Genomic DNA, 19,868 nt, shown 5'->3' with positions numbered 1-19,868 from the left:
TAACATTGTTACGAACAGGAGCGATATTTTCTTGATTGTGCATTAACGGCTTTCCATAGTTTCCAACCTGGGTTGGCAAAAACTCGGGCTGTGACGTTGCAAAAGAAATATCTAGATCCTGCTAGATTCGAAACGTGAGACCCCTATTTGCAGATTTGAAACAATATGGAAACTTCCGTTTTGTTCACCTGCTAAATGTCAATCTTAGCTGACTCTGTTGCACCTTTACTGTGTGATGTATTGAACAAGAGAAGGAGTCAATATTGGACTTACGTAAACCATTGGACTCCATTCTTGACGATGTGTTGACAGTGTCTCCAAACAGACAGTATCGAGGCATTGCGGTACCAACCACCCCCGACACAACTGGACCTGATGAATAACATACATTTGCTAATATCAAATGGCAGCTGATAAAGAATCCGTCGTTTTTTGTTTGTGTGCAGTTCGCAACCTGGAAATGCACATATCCTCCAACTGAAAATGTTCACTTTGTTTTAGTTTGAACGGCTCGGCAAAACATCTGCAAGTTCTTATTAAAGTACATGAGTTCTGTTTTTTCTTTAGTCTGACCGATCTGCCTTAACGAGTGGACATTCGATGGCTCCATGTTTCAGTGTGTGGATCACTTGTCCTACTTAATACCTCCCAAACTTGCCGGGACTTGAGTGAGTAAAATCTGCGTTAAAACTACTTGGATAAAGACCTATCCTTGGCGTGTAGTATAAACTGTGTGGGCTCCCTGTTTTAGTGACCAAGTGCGTCGCTCAATGGTCTTACTTAGTAACCTTTCAATCTTGCCAGTACTTGTCTGAGTAAAATAAAGTTTAGCGAATATGCTTCAACTTTACCCAAATCAAAACCTATTATTGGCTTATGAAATGGACTTTTTTGGCTCTTTGTTTTAGTAACCAATTGTGTAGCTCATGGTCACAGTCAGTAACCTTCCAAACTGGCCGATGCTTAGGTGAGCAAAAGAGTGTTTGGCTAATGTGCTTTAAACTTGCCCGGATGTAGACCTATCTTTAGCTTATAGAAGTGATTTTGTGACTCTATGTTTTAGTGTCAACATTTTGTGTGGTTCAATGGTATTAGTATCCTCCCAAACTGGCCAATGCTTGGGCGATTCAAAGAGGGTTTAGCCACTGTCTTTTAAACTTACCCGAATGAAGACCTATCCTCAGCTTTAGACGCTCGTTGGGTCTGTGTCTTATCTCAAAGTGTTGAACAGCATCTAAAAGATGCAATGAAGTTGAGGCAATCTCTCCAGCGTGTCTGTCGTTGTGTATGGGTAGGCCGGAGACCAGCATGTAGGCGTCGCCTATCGTCTCCACTTTGTACACATCGTAGTAGCTGACGATGGCATCGAAGAGGGAGTACAGATCGTTAAGCATGTCGACGATCTGTTGAAAAAAACACATCATTAGTAATAGTATGGGGGACTTTGGAATGCTAGGTGGCAGCAGACTTACCATGTTTGTGGTTCTGAGCATGCGCACATAACCGAGAACAATGGGTTTTAACCTGGTATTAAGTATGCTGTCACCTGGCGTTGCCACAACCGTCCCATTTAGGTCTGTTTTTTAAAGTCGGTTTTGGAAGTCTGCTGCCACCAAGCGTCAGACGTGTTTGCTAAAGTAACGGTGTGGTCCTTTCTGTGTTTACCAAAGGTGTAACATAATTACCTGGAAGGGCGTACTCGCTGATGACAAGGCAGTGAAGCCGACGATGTCACTGAAGAAGATTGAAACAGAGTCAAATGACTCGGGTACCACCTGCCGACCTCGTTTCAGTTGATTTGCCACAGGCCTTTGAAATGAAAAAAAAATAAGAAAGTTGTTATTGTCTTAATGTATATAAAGTAATACATCGGAAGTGTCCCGCCTCACACTACTTATTACGCTCACTGGAAGGACTCTACTAATCAAACGCTGATTGATCTGTTCTGGATAAAACGGGGATCGGGCTTGGCACCAAACACAACCCAGCGCCTCCACGAGATTCAAATCCACAATCATCCACATTCTAGAGTCCATGTCATAAACACTAGACTACCCATCTACACTGCCCATCTATAGCCCGGTGACCAGAGGGCCAAGTTGATCCTGTAGAACTAGGGAGAGGGATCAATGAGTATGAGGTGCTTGGTGTGCGTCTGTGTAAGGCACACACTAATATATTGTTCTTACATCAAAGATGGAAGAGTCATGTTTTGAACTGTTTACCCTTTTACCCTTAAAGTCGAGGGTGCCCTAGACCATGTTATAAGCACTGGCTGGATCGTCACAATGACCCACACTCAGGCATGTTATGCCTCATCATTGAAAGGGCAAGAGCACCAAGGCGTTTTTCCTTGGCAGACACCCTATTTAAAATGGTAAATTTCTAGCACCTCAAGGGCACCGAGGCAAGGAGCAGGGTGCATGACGGCAATGAATGCAACGAAGGCAAAGTAAAAGTCCTGCATACTTACATCGGCAACATCTGATGCAACAAGTTATCAGTCTTCTTCTTCTCCTCTATAAGCTGTTGGGTTCTGTCCTCCACAATACCTTCCAGATTGGTGGCATACTTCTCCATGATTCCTATCATGTTATCCAGAATGTTGGACTTCCTGTGAACAAAATAAATGCGTTTGGAAAGACATGGTACTTTAAGCTGTCACAATATTGGTTGTTTCTCCTTTTCACGAGATAAGACTAGTCTTTCTTAACTCTTTGTGAAATCCACCCTTGGGCGGAAAGTAGGAAATCGTCCGGAACTACTACGTTCACTTATGTGGATCAAGGGGACTTCTCATTTCTTACTTCACTGCCGCAGGGAGAGTTCCTATTATTCTCAACGTTTCGACTACCTTGCTTTCGTGTATGTCAGGAGACAAAATGACAAAGGATGTATCAGGGGAGAAGTACCCCTTAAACATGAGATGTTTCTATGAACGGATTCAGGAACTTACATTCCCTTGTTGAGCGGCTTTAACCGGGACCTGATCGTCTTGAAGTCTGGCCTGTGTTCCGGTAACTCGTCCCAACACTCCTGCATGATGTGGATGACGCAGTCTGAGCACTCCTCAATCTCGTTCACGTTGGGTCTGAATGGCTTGGTGTTTTCCAGCGGGTATGTCACCCTGTGAACGATCTCTGCAAAACCACGGACAAAATAGTTTCTAATTTAGATGTAAACGCTTGTTGAATATAATGTCTGCGGTCAGAGCCCAAGTCAAAATGCGCATGATGGAAACGCAAAGAATTGTGTATGCAATCTTGAGTCCAAACCGGTGAACATTATTACTCGGTGATTTTGAAGTAACCGGTAAATGACAACAACTTCTGGCATATTTACATGTAAACTACAGCAACTGATTTCGGTTTCAAGATGGCACGTGTGATATTTGAGTATTCCATCACCAGTTGTTGATGAATGGCTCGCCCAAAATGAATGTAGACTTCTTTGCATACGAATGTTAGCTTAAACACTGACAGTATATTCATCAACAAGTGACTGTTCTGTTGCTAATCTGTGATATACTGAAAGGCAATGTATTGAAACTGTGAAATTCAAAGTGAACAAAGTTGATGTATATCTTAACCCGCAGTGGACCCAAAATGTTGACTACACACAATGGCGGACCGTGTTAGTTGACGAAGTTAGTTGTTTGTATGGATTATTACAATTTTAAGACATAATTTCCAAACTTATTGATTTCAAAGCAAACGTTTTCAAATGCTTTTTCAACCCAAAGCGCCCGCTCCAATGCAACGTGTTCCTTTAACAACACAACATTGTACACACCATGACTTGATATACCTTTAGGATTAAGGACTGTATTCCCATATGGTCCGTTTCGTAGAATGATCTCGAAGAGAAGGACTGAGAAGGCGTAAATATCTCCCTTCTGGGTACCCGTTGGAGGTGGACATGGATCCCTGAGCAGCTCAGGTGACTTCCATAACAGACCTTCAAATATTCACAATAATTTATATGAGATTAGTCCCCATAGAAGACAAGAAATACTTACAATACAACCCATTAAATTCTCACACTTTACTCTGTAATAATGAGATAGGCATTTGCTGTGTGCCATGGGTGGTAGGAGATTGTTCACCGAAGATTCTGTGTCCCCCCCCCCTATAAAGGGCGAAATGTGTAAAAACTTCTTCTGAAGGCGCCCTCTTTTGAAACATCCCCCTTGAGCCAAAGTTAGTTTCCAATAAAAGAGACAACATTTCCGGCGGAAAGATTTCCTTTATAATAAACTAATAATAATATGCAGGGAAGTTTACTTTAATTTTCATTTCAATTAAACATTCGAACAAAGAATTCTTTTTGGAATGCCTTATAAAAGACGCTGACATTTATATGGCTCTGAAAACCACAGCCAGTGTGGCAGGACATTCTGTTTCCGTCTGATAGTAATAGCGCCCTCTTTTGAATCAATCTCAATACTGTGTTTTCTCTGTTTTCATTTCCTTTGTTACATCACATTGACTCTTCGTCAATTTAGAGATCCGCAAATCAAACAATCAAACAATAGTAATTATTTATTTTGTGCTTATTTGCACATTTTGTTATCAACTCGCTCTCAATGACTTTCTGTACTGTGCTGAATTAGATAAACTTGGCAATTGTATGAAAAGGGGTGGGGGGGGGGGACGAGAACTGTACGGAACCATAACAGCTTCTAAAAGATAGCAATTAATAGGTTACGCTGTGGGACATGCACCGGGTAAAAACCTTATATGAAACCGACAATCCCGTTTTCTTGTGTTTTCAGACCCTCCCGCACTAATACTTCATTTTGTTTCAGTTTCAATGGCTTGTTCTTTTGTTGAACACTTATGCGTACGTGCTTAAATGTGAACTTGACAATTGTATGCAAAGAAGGGGAAATGACGACTGGACTGAACCATTTATTAAATGCATCCATTTATAACAAGTAATTAATAATGCAATAAGCTTACTTTCATAGTAGGCGTGCTCTCCCATGTCGGTGAGTTGCTGGTTAGACTTGAATCGCCATAGTCCAAAGTCACATATCTTGACCACCCATCTGCTGTCTACTAAGCAATTAGATGATTTCAAATTTCCATGCGTGTGGATTTCCGAAGAATGCAAAAAGAGCATTCCCTGTTTTCGAGTGGGTGAAAATATGGACGTTATTTGAATATGATTTCAAAATACACTGGAGTGTCATTGATTAATCAATGTATTTGTGACTGAAGTGATGGGTTAGTCACCATGGTAAAAGGTTCAAAGACACAGTGACTGTTGTTTGCATTCCATGTTTCTTTAAAAAAAGCACTTCAACCATCCACGCTGATTTCTTAAGTATCTGACAGAACTATTTTGCAATTATGTACACTGTAAAATACATTGGTAATGGTTGGGTATTTGCTCATGCTCATCATGTTGATGGTTCAGTACGGAAGACTTTGGAAAGCTAGGTTGCAGCAGACGTACTTCCCCATATCTACATAGTTCTGAGTATGCGCACATCACAGAACAATGGCTTTACCATGGTCTGCTTTCACCTAGCGTCCTTTTAGTCACCCCTTACCACAACTGTCCCATGTCGGTCTTTTTTGGAAGTCGGTTAGTACACAACAATGTGAACTGATAAACCAAGCGGTCTTTTTTTTCAAATTGAACTAACATTAATACCAATTAAATATTCACTTCTAAGTAATAATAATAATAATAATAGTGGCTTCTTATATTGCGCGCATAACTGCCACTCAGTGACGCCTTCAACATTCAGTATTTTTTCTGCAAGGGGGATGTGGGACTACGTTTGAATTATATAATCAGAATCTACTCCTTTTACCTAGCACCGCGTGTATGTAATGCTTTACAAGGTGCTGTGGTGCAATATGCAGCCAATCAAAACAGGAACACCGGGTGAACCCTTTCTCCTCATACGATAAAGTGGACATGGGTTATTTTACTTGTTTTACACAACACACGGGACCAGCGGCGTTATGTCCAGTCTGAAGGACGAGATGGCTCTTTATTTACCTTTATGATATCACCAACTATTGAAGCCACAAACATATTGTCTAATTTCACCTCATCGTTCGCAAGTATATCCTGCAGGTACAATCACATAAGAACAAAAGAGTAATTAGTGAAAAAAGTAAACAATTGTTAATGGCCTGACGTTTCGACCCTAGCAGTCTTTCTCGAAAGCTAAATTACAACTCAACAAACATGAACAGGTAACTTAGTGTAACATAAGCAGTGATGTAACAATTGAATTGAATTGAAGTGACAATACACGAATGGAGTTAGAAAGCATACAGAAAAAAACACGGTGTAGTAAAAAAAAAAAAATAATAATAATAATAATAATAATAATAATACACACATTAGAATGTCCTTTCAAATTTCATGATTGGAAATTATTGCGCAGGATTATTATATTTGACTTGTAATTTCATGATTGGAAATTATTGCGCAGGATTATTATATTTAATTTGCAACTTCACTTGAGTTGTTCACCCCTTCGCCACGAACGTGATTGTTTAGTTAAGCTTTGGCGCTATCGTCTGTATGAGTAGATTGTCTGTGTATTTAAGTAAAATAAACATTAATATAGCAGGATGACATCTGGTATATGGCAATCCTCTAAACCGAGGTCGTACACCAAGGAGGAATTTAATTAACAGTGAACGTAAAAAAAGAATGGAAACAAAAACAAAAAAGATTTCCGGCAGACTTTGAAAATTACATGTATCGTATGGCTGCTACCGCAATTCTGTTGCAAGAAAACACCCCGCAAAATAATCAATTAATTATTAAAATAACAGTCAATTGAACTTTAATAAGCACTTCGTGCGAGTCAAACAAATGAGAGTTACGTAATGGGATAGGCAAAAGAAAATATATTTATAAACTAAACATTGCGCCTGAAGAAAATAACTGTTCTATCCAGAACGAATTTGTTTTAATGACGATTAAAATGCTTTGGATAGTTCCAGCTGCTTAAAAAGGACCACAAATCAATTAACAATTCTCCAGGTGACTGTTCTCATTTCAGTCCGGAGGAAATCTTTTGCTAAGATCCCCGCCCAAAACGAACAAATGAGGTAGTTATGAAAAATATGAAACGGTGTCATAATTCTTGACAAGGCTTTCCAAAGTGATGTTGGACTAGGGCAAATACCATCTGGGCTCTTAGAATAATTTGGTGGGTTAATACACATTAGTCACAAGTTCAGATGCAGTTCAGACACTTGTGGTAATTACTCAAAATAATTATTAACATAAAACCTTACTTGGTAACGACTAATGGAGAGCTGTTGATATTATAAAACATTGTGAGAAACGGCTCCCTCTGAAGTAACGTAGCTTTTGAGAAAGAAGCAATTCTAAAATATTTGAATTTGATTTCGAGACCCCAGAATTAGATTTAGAATTAGATTTTGAGGTCTCGAAATAAAGCATCTGAAAACACACAAGTTGTGCAACAAGGGCGTTTTTCCAGTATTCTCTCGCTGCTTCGACGACCGATCGAGCTCAAATTTTCACAGGTTTGTTATTTTATGCATATGTTGAGATACACCAAGTGAGAAGACTGGTCTTTGTCAATTACCAATAGTGTCCACTGCCTTTAATAAAACACATTCTTCAAAACTGTGGACAACACTGTGTTGACGTTTGTAAGTTCACATTTTGTTTCAAGTCTCTATTGTATAAACCTCTTCTGTTTGTGGATCCACACTTCCAATCGTAAACCCTTTGACTCAACTAATTTTAAATTATATGGTTTCTTGTTGTATTACCTGTAAACTCCCTTTGGGACAATATTCCGATATGATGCAGATATTTGGCGAATCTATGCAGGCCCCGATGAACTGGTTCAAGTGCGGATGACGAACATCCCTAAGCTGTAGACAAAATAGATACCAAATAATATTAACGAACGGCAAGGTTGTGATATTACTGTTATACAAGGGCAAATAAACATACTGCTGTCAATCGTAAAGGGTCTGGGTACTGTTTGTAGAACACAAAACACAATCTCCATAGATTTGCATAAATCTTACTGACACAGTTTCAAGATAATGATGGTAGAAAGCTTCCCTAAAATGTTACTTTCTGAAACGCTGTAGTTTTTTTTGAGAAAGGGGTGAAACAAGTCACGGCAATTAGTTTCATGCTAAAACTGAGACGAAACTTTGTTTTACTCCTTTCTCAAAAACTACAGCACCTAGATTGCTGTCGGTAAGGGACAACGTGATTGTCAAGATCAAAATTCAGACTGAATAACTTTCTCCCAGAATATACTCACTATTTTCAGTTCTTTCTTGACTTCTCTATTGATGTCAATATGCCTCTTGAATATTTTCTTGACGGCTACCATCGCTCCCCTGTACTTGCCAACATTGGTGAAGATTTGACCTCTCAACCCGTCACCGGAAGCTCGGCTCTCAGTTGTCATGATGCTTACCTACACATTAACATAATTGCATTTAACATTAATGATAGTTGTGCTTTTCCCAATAACGTCTGTCATTGGGCCAATAACATTCTATTCAAAATTATTTATCAGCTCCATGAGGAGTATACAGCCTTGTGGCGCGCTTGTTCATACACAATATTAACTTCTCGCAGGTACCCATTTATACCCTTGGGTGAAGAGAAGCAGTTATAGTAAAACATCTAGCTCAAGGACACTAGTGCCGTGCCGTGGGATTCGAACTTTCACAACCAAAACTTGAACTCAATGCTTTCAACCACTCAGCCATGACACCGTTTTATGTTACTCAATACATCCACTTTCATGCCAAAATATGTGTTTCAATTATGTTTAAATTATGTTGTTCTTCTTTATAACGATGTTACTATATTATGAACACCACTGTGTGAAAAACAAAACATATTATACATGAAATTTTTTGAGTTGGAAGTTTTCGTTTCCAATTATGATCTAGATTCTACAGTGACCACACAGGCGACCATAGATAATCTCTCCTTGCAATATTGCTTCTTGATGGACTACTATAATATACGAAGTTGTGACTGGATATAAACGTACAAGCTATGGGACACTTTTAAAGGGGCACCAAGGCCAAGGTTAGGGGCAACTGAGGTAATGGCCTCTGTGGCATCCGTGTAATTCCAGGCCAGAATTATTGGCACACACCGAAACCAATAAATGAAATGATTCCCAAACCTACCCGACTCCCCATTGTTGTAGTCGACCCATCTTGACCTTTGAACTTGATTTCATGATAGTCTATTCTCCACAGTAGTCTTGCAAGCTCTTGTTCATATTTCCATACTCTGTGTGGGAAAACCAAATCAAAGTAACACGTTATTTAATGACACAATAAACCGTACTTAAAAAGTGTATGTAACGAATTTCATAAATAACCATGCAGAGTCTTTCTCGAAGTCTTCGAAAAAGACTCTGCTATGGTCGAGACGTCAAGTAATTTGCTTTCCAGTTAAATTTAAGTCCATTTGTTTGGTGAGCAGTTTGAAACAGTTAATTGTTTTGTCTCAACTTTATAATACATTACTCTATAGATTGGAATTTGTTGTCTTTTTAAAGACATCTCTCTGTATTTATTCAGCACTTACCTGTAAAAAATGCCACCGATGATTGATGTGATTAGTAATAAACTGCCTAAAACAATACCAGCTATCTGCACAGGTGATAATGTGAATTCTGGAGGCTTGCACAGTTCGTGTTTGAAGCCACACCTCGGCATGTCTGGTGGTACCTTGCCAGCTACCCAGGCTATCGGGACGTCTTGGAGTAGCTTTAGGGACTGGTGAAAGTAGTAATGGAAACAAAAGAAAAAGACAAAAATTAGGCCTTGAATTAAACGCAGGTCTAATGGTCATCATGGCCTTTGTTGTCCTTGGTGTAGGCCTTGGTGCCCTTCAGACGTTTCCCTTTGACATACAGATTTTCCAGTGAGAGTGCCCTTTGCAAAAAGAAAATGGCTTTGCCCTTTCAAAATGTTTAAAATTATAAATTTCCAGACTTGACATTTACCTTCATAATGGATTTGAGGCATTGTATGGTGAGCATTGGTTTGCGGTAACACCATGTTTGTATCTACTGTACTTGCATTGTACATTGTATTTTTTAGCCAACTGTTTTCAGTTCATGATGTTTTGGGGGTAATGCAATGGTACAAAATGAGTGGGGCAGTACACATCAGTTGCTTTAGAGATTGTCCACATAATCTAAGTTTTTGAAAACATAAACAAAAGCAAACAAACAACAATACAACTTGAAAGATAGACAAACTTTATCCCCGATGCAAATTTAACATCTATTATATCGTTGCGGTACCCGCTGCCAAAACATAGGATTCGAACTGCCTCTAGCTGCCGGGCAACCTCGGTAGTCTAGTTGGTAAGACACTGCTCTAGAATTGCAAGGGTCGTGGGTTCGAATCCCACCCGAGTAACATGCCTGTGATATTTTGTTCACAGGACTCGGGAAAGTGCTGAGTATACAGTGCTAACACACATCGGTGTATGGGTAAAAACCAAAATTAATATTCTTTATCCCCGATGCAAATTTAACATCTATTATAGACAAACTTTCAAAAAAATAAAGTGCCAAGAATCGACCTTATTTGTTGGAAATTGGAGTTGTTCGGAATAAATGAATACATTACCAGCATGGTTTCGTTGTTCGATTGGTTAAATTGGAAGTTGCCTCCAATTTTGAACGTGTAATAGTAGTCGCCTACAGTCTGGTTTTGCGTCAACACAAACACCGACACGTTGGTTATGGCGTCGCCTTCGCTGTTTATAACACGTTGCATACCCAATACACCTGTTAATGGAAACAACGTATAGACAAAAACAATGGAGTCGTTGAAGTTAGAGAAGGAGCAAACATAAATACTATTAACTCTTAATCAGGGCACATCAGTGAAAATAATTTGCACTTAAGGTACATATCTTAATCGTAAGGGGTTTAGGAGGATAAGCCCCCACATATCACGTACATTAAAACATGGGTGTTTCCATTGACACTTCGGATGTTGCTACATACAGATACAGAATAGTATACACATAATGAATGTTTATGAGTGCAATGGTGCAAATATGTTCATGAGTTGAAAGATGGAATGTTCTATTCAACGAGGCGGAGCCGAGTTGAATGGAACATTCCAGCTTTCAACGAATGAACATATTCGCACCATTGCACGAATGAAAAACATTCATTATTTGTTTTATATAACATCCAAGTAGATCTTTGTCATTTTGATTGAAAGATAACTTTCAAAACAAACAAAGCGTAGGCCTCCAATTTGTAATTGTAGAACACGAATGCTAGTAATTTTACTAATATGCCTTGCTGCGTTAGCGAAGACAACGCGCACGCAGTGATGTTTTTACTCAGCTTTTTCGTTCCATCCGAAAAGTACCATTGCACGCTGGCAGCGTGCAATGGTACTTTTCGGATGGAACGAAAAAGCACGGTGAGTGACTCAGCGTGCAATGGTACTTTTATTTGCTATCACGTGACGGACAATCCTCCAATCAAATGGCAAGGATCTGCTTGGGTGTTATATAAAGAGATCTATTGGTGTTATTATAACATGACACCAATAACACTTGAAGTCTGTGCAATTCAGGCTTAGCCTAGTGTTCTCAGATCGCTTGTGCTAGGCCTTGCCTATATGTTGCGTGTGCTAAGCACCTGTATGTTATGCTCCTGTTTGTAATGTACTAGCAGTACATAGAGCTTGCCTAGACTTGGCTTGTCTTGAGTATTGGCTAGACTTGCCTTGCCTTGGCTTGTGCTAGGCCTTGCGTTAGGCCTTGCCTAGATTGTGTGCATATGTAATGCACGTATATGCAATGTACTGGTAGACAGATGTACTGCACTCACTCTGGTAAGTCCCTTGCTCAAGAATTTCGTCTATTATTGCTTTTCCATCCGTGATGCTGCCTCCCTTACTCAGTGTGGCATTTAAACCATACGCGTACAGCATAACAGCGTCGTACAAAAAATAAGCTGCTTCGTTGATCTGCAAGTGAAAAATAAAAACAAAGATGCACACTGTACATAGGCTCACAACTTGCTGTAGGAGTGCTAGTCAATTTTCCAAAGGGTTATTATTTTTAGGACGCAAATTACTACATTTTTATCTTTAGTTGCTTTATTTATCGACATGGCGTACATAGTTGTTTTCTGTTCAGTGTGTAACGGAACTTCCCTGCAATGCTAATCTGCAGGACTGACTTAAAACTTCAGTTGAGGCATAGCCTAATAATTTTTTCGGTGTAGGCTTTTCTTTGACCGACTTACCCGATCCAACTTGCCCGATCTAAGGCAACGTGTCCCTTTAAGCAGCTCTATGAAATGTTGCCCTTAACTTACCACCATGAGATCTGGGTCCAGTCCGGTGAAATTTGTGTTATACGGAGGCTCCTGTAAATACGTTACGATGGCATCTTTAAACTGTTGGGCGACTATCTCAGCAGGGGGCGTGTGGAACAGTACCAGGACATTTCTGTAAAATCCAAGCACCTCAGGGGTGAAATATCTCGAGTAAGGATCTGTTCAAACAAAAGATGACATTGAAAACGAATAATCAAAGAGCATGTCTTAATCGTGAACAAATACCTTCCGTTTGAAAGGTTTGGTTATTTTTTTTACGAGAAAAAACACAAATGCCACAGATTCACATTATAAAACTTGCAAGGTTTAAAAATAAGGGAATCAATGTGTGGTGCAGAGGTTTTCAACTAGTGGTTTAATCCACACGAGGCCTGGTTCTTGATAATTTTACCGAGACGAAGTCTGGATACTGGATGATGGAGTGGGGTGTATGGGCTAAGGATAAATTTGTGTCTGTGGCGGCCATGACAGTTTGTGGGGAAAGCAAAAGACATTGGATCGTTCACTGTGTGCTTTTTGTCCTTCGGATTGGACGTACCGCCGTTTGTCCCGTGTATTGTGTAATGTACGTTTTAAACCCAGTGCACTCATCGAACAGAAGGGGGGGGGGGTGTCCTGGTTGGATTGGCAGCATGTTGCGCCACAACACCTTGTAAACCAAGTACAATGTGCTATGTAAAAGGAGTACTGCTCATAATTCAAACTGAGTACAACATACCTTGCAGGACAATATTGTATGTTTTTAAAGCGCATTGAGCGTAACTGGGTGACGGGTATGTGTGCTATATAAGAAGCCTCTAATTATTATTATAATGTGTTATTACCTGCTTCAAGACCTTTTAAGTCCGACTCGTTAGGTATCTGCGAGTTGACCTGAACTACAACATACTCTCCGTTTTCCAGAAGACCCATGTCGTCCAAAGCTTGGCAGAAGTGATACAGCTCAAAGTTTTGTCCAAGAAAAATATAAACTTATGGAAGACAAAAGAGGAAAAAGAAGAAGAAGAAGAAGAAGAAGAAGAAGATGAAATTGGCGTTTTATTTACATAATGGTGGAGGGGTAATTCTTTCTGACCAACAACAGCAACAGCAACAGCAACAGCAACAGCAACAGCAACAGCAACAACAAACACAAAACCAACAACAAATACAACACCAACAACAACAGATTCAACAACAAAGACAACACCACCAACAGATTCAACAACAAATACAACACCAACAACAGATTCAACAACAAATACAACACCAACAACAGATTCAACAACAAATACAACACCAACAACAGATTCAACAACAAATACAACACCAACAACAGATTCAACAACAAATACAATACCAACAACAGATTAAACAACAAATACAACACCAACAACAGATTCAAAAACAAATACAAAACCAACAACAGATTAAACAACAAATACAACACCAACAACAGATTCAACAACAAATGCAACACCAACAACAGATTCAACAACAAATACAACACCAACAACAGATTCAACAACAAATACAACACCAACAACAGATTCAACAACAAATACAACACCAACAACAGATTCAACAACAAATACAAAACCAACAACAGATTCAACAACAAATACAACACCAACAACAGATTCAACAACAAATACAACACCAACAACAGATTCAACAACAAATACAACACTAACAACAGATTCAACAACAAATACAACACCAACAACAGATTCAACTACAAATACAACACCAACAACAGATTCAACAACAAATACAACAACATCAACAAATAAAACAACAACAATTCCCCTTTTTTGAAATATCAATCAGACACCAAAGAAAACTGAGGAGATGAATAAATAAATAAAAAATTACTTCTCGTTTCTTTGTACGTTTTTTCCACAATCTTCAACAATCGCAAATCGTCTTCGTCATCTGTCAAGTACTTCCTAAAGTAGTTGGCCTTGTACTCCTCGTGGTGGGACACGTTGATGTTGTTCATCTTCATCCGGAGGAGCAGGTTATGAGCCAGCGATAAGTTATCTTCTAAGGTGGAGTATACCAAGCTAACTGTGGACCAGTTGAAGTGTCGAAGGAGCTGGATGACTGATAGGGTTACCTGTGTGTCTGTTGCGACGGTCCTAGCGAACGTAGGAAATTTCTTCTTATTGCTGACCTCGAAGGACGTGCATTTCTGCATATAAACAAAATGAAAACACATGGAACATTCACAATGGTATCAAATAAAAACAAACATTGTCGTGGCTTAGCGGTTAAGAGCACCGGATTCGAAGTCTGGTGTTTCAGGTCAGCAGAATGTGGGTTCGAGTCCTAGTCATGACACTTGTGTTGTGTCCTCAAGCAAGACACTGTCCCATGATGCTTCGTCCTTCTGATGGGACGTGAAGCTATCGATCCCGTGTGTTTTGTAACGCACGTGCAATAACCCAGTGAGCTTATCAAATAGAGAACCAGCTCACCTTGGTGATGCTGGTTCGATTGACAACATATTGATCCACAGCATCTTGTAAACCATTACGCTATGTAAAAGGTTTAGGTCTCATAATTCAAACGTAGTCCCACGATGCATTGAGTTTACCTAACCGCTCGTCTGAGAGTGCGCACTCACACGTTGTGTGCGGTACCCGGTATTCGCTCGAATTACACATATCAAATTTATTGTACGGTACAAGTTTTGGATCGATGGTTCGAAGCCAACTTAAGTCGCCACCGAGTGCAGTTCCCTGTGTCAACATGCGGCAATTACGTGCGGTATCCTTCCAAGACAGAGAAATTCCCCGTGTTTATTGTGCCAATCCATCAAAAAATCTTAGCGTGTGCAAGGTTAACATTTTTCCAGCGTCTTAACGTATACGTTATCACCCGGGTGCCATGTTTCTATATGGTACATCTAAACTGATGGTGCGCAATGCAGCACTCGTCTGCACACAGGTGTCTGGCTGTCTAGTTCCATTGACGCCTACCGTGAATTATAATGCTTTTAACGTGCAGATTAAACGACAATGATGGAAGACCATGCTTATAATATTAACAAGACTTCTATGTTAATCAAGGCGACATTGTAAATGTCCACAATTTTTTAAGTAATGCGGGTGGTGTTAAGGTGCTGTTATATCAAGATATTTAAAAGAAGTATGTTGCGAGCACAATTGTGTTTCCCCCTATTTTTAAACGGCCTAATGCGACAGGGTTTCGTAATAACGCGTATTTTTATATTATGTGTTCCTTTACTCAGTACTTCCTTCACCCAGTTACATTAATATTGTGGGGTCTCCACCTAACATTAACAAGCTTGCTTTTAGGAGGCTCCCCCACTTAATCACTTAATCAGTACATTGTATCTTAAGGTTGACCATTCTGTAAGCTAACTGATTGAGCGGAAATAAACTCAGCTGAACTGAACTGATAATGCAATTTGAGCCGAATGATTTACTTGTTAATAAGGATTAAAGCAAAAACAAACTCTCTGGTGTTTAATTTTCAAACCAGGGCCTTTATGCTTAACCAGAAAAAAAACCTGCTAAACAATTTTCAGCAGGATGCCATTCACAAAGTGTAGGCCTACATGTGACATGTTAGTTTGGCTGGTATTATTCTTGGAAGCATAGTTGAATTGTGCGAAGCTACTTTTTGTGCTTAAGCAGCTTTATGAAATTGGGACAAGTGTAAAGGTCCAACATGGTATGTGTCGAAGCAGGAGCAGGTTTCTATATTAAGAATTGCTCTGACAGTTTTGCCGCAACAGAATCTTAAGTTATCAGATTGTTAGAAACCCAAATTCTCTGTTTATCGTCAGATATATATTGAGAACTACGGACGACCCTAACAAGTAATGTGTTGTCATCAATCATACACATACCGTGAATTCCATGTGCAACTTTTATGGAGTCAAGTTTGTTAGTCACATTTTTTGGATTAATCAAGTTCACAATCTTCGGACTCACAAACTCAGTTTTTATAATGCACGGTCATAAATCCAATCACTGAGTGGGCCACTGTACAATAGCAAAACTCCTAAGGGCCTTGTCACACGAGGCAATTTAATACGGACAGCCAGTTTCAGGCAACCTCAAAGAAGAACAAACATCAAAATGTTTATTTGAATGTAATTTACTTGGACAGAAAGAATGTGATAGAAAAATGTCTGCTATACAACCGAAGTGTTTCTTTTTGCATGCAATGCAGTTGATTGCCTCAAAGTTGCCTGTAAACATTGCCATCAGTGACACGGCATATGAGGGCCGTGTCACATAACACAATTTACAAGGCAACCAATTCCAGGGAATCTCCAAGAACGAAAAAAACTTACGTGCTAATTTCAGCATAATTGTCTTAGGGATATTACTAGAAAAATGTATTTTGTACTACTGAAGTTTTCCTTACAATTCGGGACAGTTGATTGCCTCCAAGTTGCCTGTGGAAATTGCCTCGTTTGACAACGCTTTAAATTGTCGAGTATCAGGGAAAATGTATGGGGAAATAATAATAAAAATCCTTCGTTCAGTTAAAGAGATAAAAAGCTAATTATGTTTCAATGTCTTTATTATACACCCGTATCTTAACTGATGAAAGTTCTTCAATCCAATGCAAACCATATGATATTGTTGTGATATCATAGACAGCACGCCCGCAACAATGTTGTGCGGATTTATTCACCAGAAATAATTAAATTATTCCACCAGAATTAATTAAATTGTTCCACATTTTTACTTATAGTAATTATTTGATTACATATTCGCCTTTTTATGGCTCATTCCAAGTACGGCCTCAGCAAGGTTCAACCTACATTTTAAAATATTTCCAACATTGATTTAAGCCAGCATATCGACTTGTACATTATATTTGTTAAAGTGGGCATTCTATAAATTATGTACGCTTTGAACGCAGCTCAAAGCACATTTTGCAATGGCTGTTCCGAGGATATTACGTTCAATTCAATTCTCTCTTTGTGTGAAACAACCTACAAAGTCACCATCTGGAAACTTCAGCGAAAATTAACATTTTTTCAGTCAGTAAATATTATCTCTGGACGGATGGGTAACCACTGTGGGTTAAAAATATGCCACTATTTCACACGAAGATGATAAGAGGGACAGAAAAACCATCACGGACCCCCACATTATTTTGAGCTTTTAGCCAAGTAATTGTTTCCTCTAATATTACCGACACTGTAATCCCACTTTGCTATTATGTCAGTAAATCTTGTCTCTGGACGGATAGGTCAATAATTTGGTTTGATATTATTTGTTAAAGTTGATATTATTTTCTGTATTTCTTTTAATTTTTTTAAAAATATTTTTTAGACTCGCAAGCCGAATTGAATTTCACTGTGTGTGTATATATTTTATGTGTGCCAATAAAACAACTGAATTTAATTGAATTGATAGGCCCTACTATTTTAAACGAAGAAGAAAACAAAAACAAACCCCAAATGCCCACTTCGTTTTGATAGTTCGCAAGGCTTTGTGCCAAGTTATTATTTCCTCTATAACAACACCGAATGTCATCTTTGCCATTTTGTCAGTTAACATTGTCTCTGGACGGACAGTGAATTTCTTTGGATTAATAATAAATGTGTTATTAAATCATGCTATTTCAAACAAAGAAGGACAAAACCACCATAATCACCCACATGTTGATAATGACTATGCAAATCTTTGTGTCAACTATTGTTTCCTCTGATACAACATTGTCATCGCTTTTGTTAGCCACACTGCCCTAGGCTTACCCAACTCGACGAAAATGTCAATAGAGTAGTAATTACCTTCTAAAATCTCAATCATGTAAACCAGAAAGCCGTCGGCATCTTCATTCTTCAGCAGATGGCCTCTGTATAGACTCAAATGTCATTCCTTAAAGGCAGTGGAGCTTAGTGGACACTATTGGTAATTACTCAAAATAAAAATAATTATTATCATAAAAAACCTGTCTTGATTACGAGTAACGGGGAGAGGTTGATAGTATAAAACAATGTGAGAAACAGCTCCCTTTGAAGTGACTTGGTTTCGAGAAAGAAGTAAATTTCCACGAGTTTGATTTCGAGACCTCAGATTTAGAATTTGAGGTCTCGAAATCAAGCATCTGAAAGCACAACTTCGTGTGACAAGAGTGTTTTTTCTTTCATAGTTATCTCGCAACTTCGACGACCGATTGAGCTCAAATTTCCACAGGTTTGTTTTTGTATGCATATGTAGAGATACACTAAGTGGGAAGACTGGTCTTTGACAATTACCAATAGTGTCCAGTGTCTTTAACCATATAAAACGTTACACTAATTTCTTAATGCCCGAGCCGGTTATATTTAATGATATACCTGCTACAGTAATACATGTTTTAAAGTTCCGAACATGGCGCGGTTCTTGCCCGAAGAAAGTCTTTGCAAATCCCGAAACATTTGTAGTGTATCTTGCATTGGATATTTGTTGTTATGTGTATGAATATTATGTATGACGTTTTAATTTAGAAACTAGAAATAGCTTCTCACCAAAATGTCCTTTATGGTATAGATGGATTTTTCTTTTTAGAATGGCTTGACTAGTCTTTTTATAATTTAATTTACTATATATTCCGCAATGCGTTCTAAACTTACCAAAAGGTTGAACATTAATTACACATTTACTCAGAAGGTTGATATTTTGATATAGTTCTTGTATGTAAAAAATCTCCCGTTGGTTAATCAAAAAGCCAAACAAATAAGCTTAGTGAATAAAAGGAATTGTTTAATGATTGAATTTGTTAAACCGGTAAATAATTTACTTTAAGGAATATATCCACCCACATAAATCACAAACAAATAACACTACAGTTGGTATGCAGTGTATTACTGCAATTCATGTATACTGCAATTCATTTCCGATTTTAAATCTACTTGTTAAGTACAACGTTGCATCTTTATCCTGTTGTTTTGCCTGTTTAAACTCAATGAAGCAAACTCAATTTTCATCGGAAACCAGGATCTTTAAAGGAACACGTTGCCTTGGATCGGTCGAGTTGGTCTTTGAAAAGCGTTTGTAACCGTCTGTTATAAAATGCAAATAAGTAGAAAGGTGTTGTAAAAGTAGAATACAATGATCCACACAAACATGCCTCGAAATTGCACGGTTTTCCTTATACCTCGTTATAACACGGTCGGCCATTTATGGGAGTCAAATGTTTGACTCCCATAAATGGCCGATCGTGTTAGTTCGCACAGTAAAGGGAAAAACACGCAATTTCGGGGCAAATTTGTGTGGGTCATTGTATTCTACTTTTAAGACATCTTTCCAACCATATGCATTTTGCAAAAAAAACGGTTACAAACGCTTTTTATAGACCAACTCGTCCGATCCAAGGCAACATGTTCCTTTAACATGAAAGGGAAAACGTACTTTCGTTCGTTGGAACCGTTGGATTGTTCCAATCCTTTGCAAATTTAATGTAGATGCATGAACACAAAATTACATTTGGAAGATTCAGTTTAACGTTGGTAGTGTTTTTTTAGATACTGCTG

The 19,868-nt window shown here is 38.8% G+C and overlaps 1 protein-coding gene across 1 annotated transcript in view; it reads right to left on the bottom strand.

The window, feature by feature from the left end:
• Positions 1-19,868, bottom strand: part of LOC117292870 (receptor-type guanylate cyclase Gyc76C-like) — a 32,092-nt gene that overhangs the window by 5,927 nt on the left and 6,297 nt on the right. The window contains exons 2-18 of the mRNA XM_033775039.1: positions 14,234-14,552; positions 13,204-13,350; positions 12,359-12,537; positions 11,867-12,005; positions 10,641-10,801; positions 9,586-9,776; positions 9,180-9,285; positions 8,291-8,449; positions 7,782-7,886; positions 6,016-6,087; positions 4,962-5,127; positions 3,808-3,957; positions 2,957-3,140; positions 2,474-2,614; positions 1,686-1,809; positions 1,163-1,403; positions 274-372 (exon numbers count right to left, since the gene is read on the bottom strand). Of these exons, the coding sequence (XP_033630930.1) occupies positions 274-372; positions 1,163-1,403; positions 1,686-1,809; positions 2,474-2,614; positions 2,957-3,140; positions 3,808-3,957; positions 4,962-5,127; positions 6,016-6,087; positions 7,782-7,886; positions 8,291-8,449; positions 9,180-9,285; positions 9,586-9,776; positions 10,641-10,801; positions 11,867-12,005; positions 12,359-12,537; positions 13,204-13,350; positions 14,234-14,552 (2,683 nt within the window). The remainder of the gene's footprint in view (positions 1-273; positions 373-1,162; positions 1,404-1,685; positions 1,810-2,473; positions 2,615-2,956; positions 3,141-3,807; positions 3,958-4,961; positions 5,128-6,015; positions 6,088-7,781; positions 7,887-8,290; positions 8,450-9,179; positions 9,286-9,585; positions 9,777-10,640; positions 10,802-11,866; positions 12,006-12,358; positions 12,538-13,203; positions 13,351-14,233; positions 14,553-19,868) is intronic.

The sequence above is a fragment of the Asterias rubens genome, chromosome 7 (genome assembly GCF_902459465.1).
Source record: "Asterias rubens chromosome 7, eAstRub1.3, whole genome shotgun sequence".
Lineage (NCBI taxonomy): Eukaryota > Metazoa > Echinodermata > Asteroidea > Forcipulatida > Asteriidae > Asterias > Asterias rubens.
Note: the sequence above shows the minus strand (reverse complement) of the source record. Positions and strands in the feature narration are given on the sequence as shown.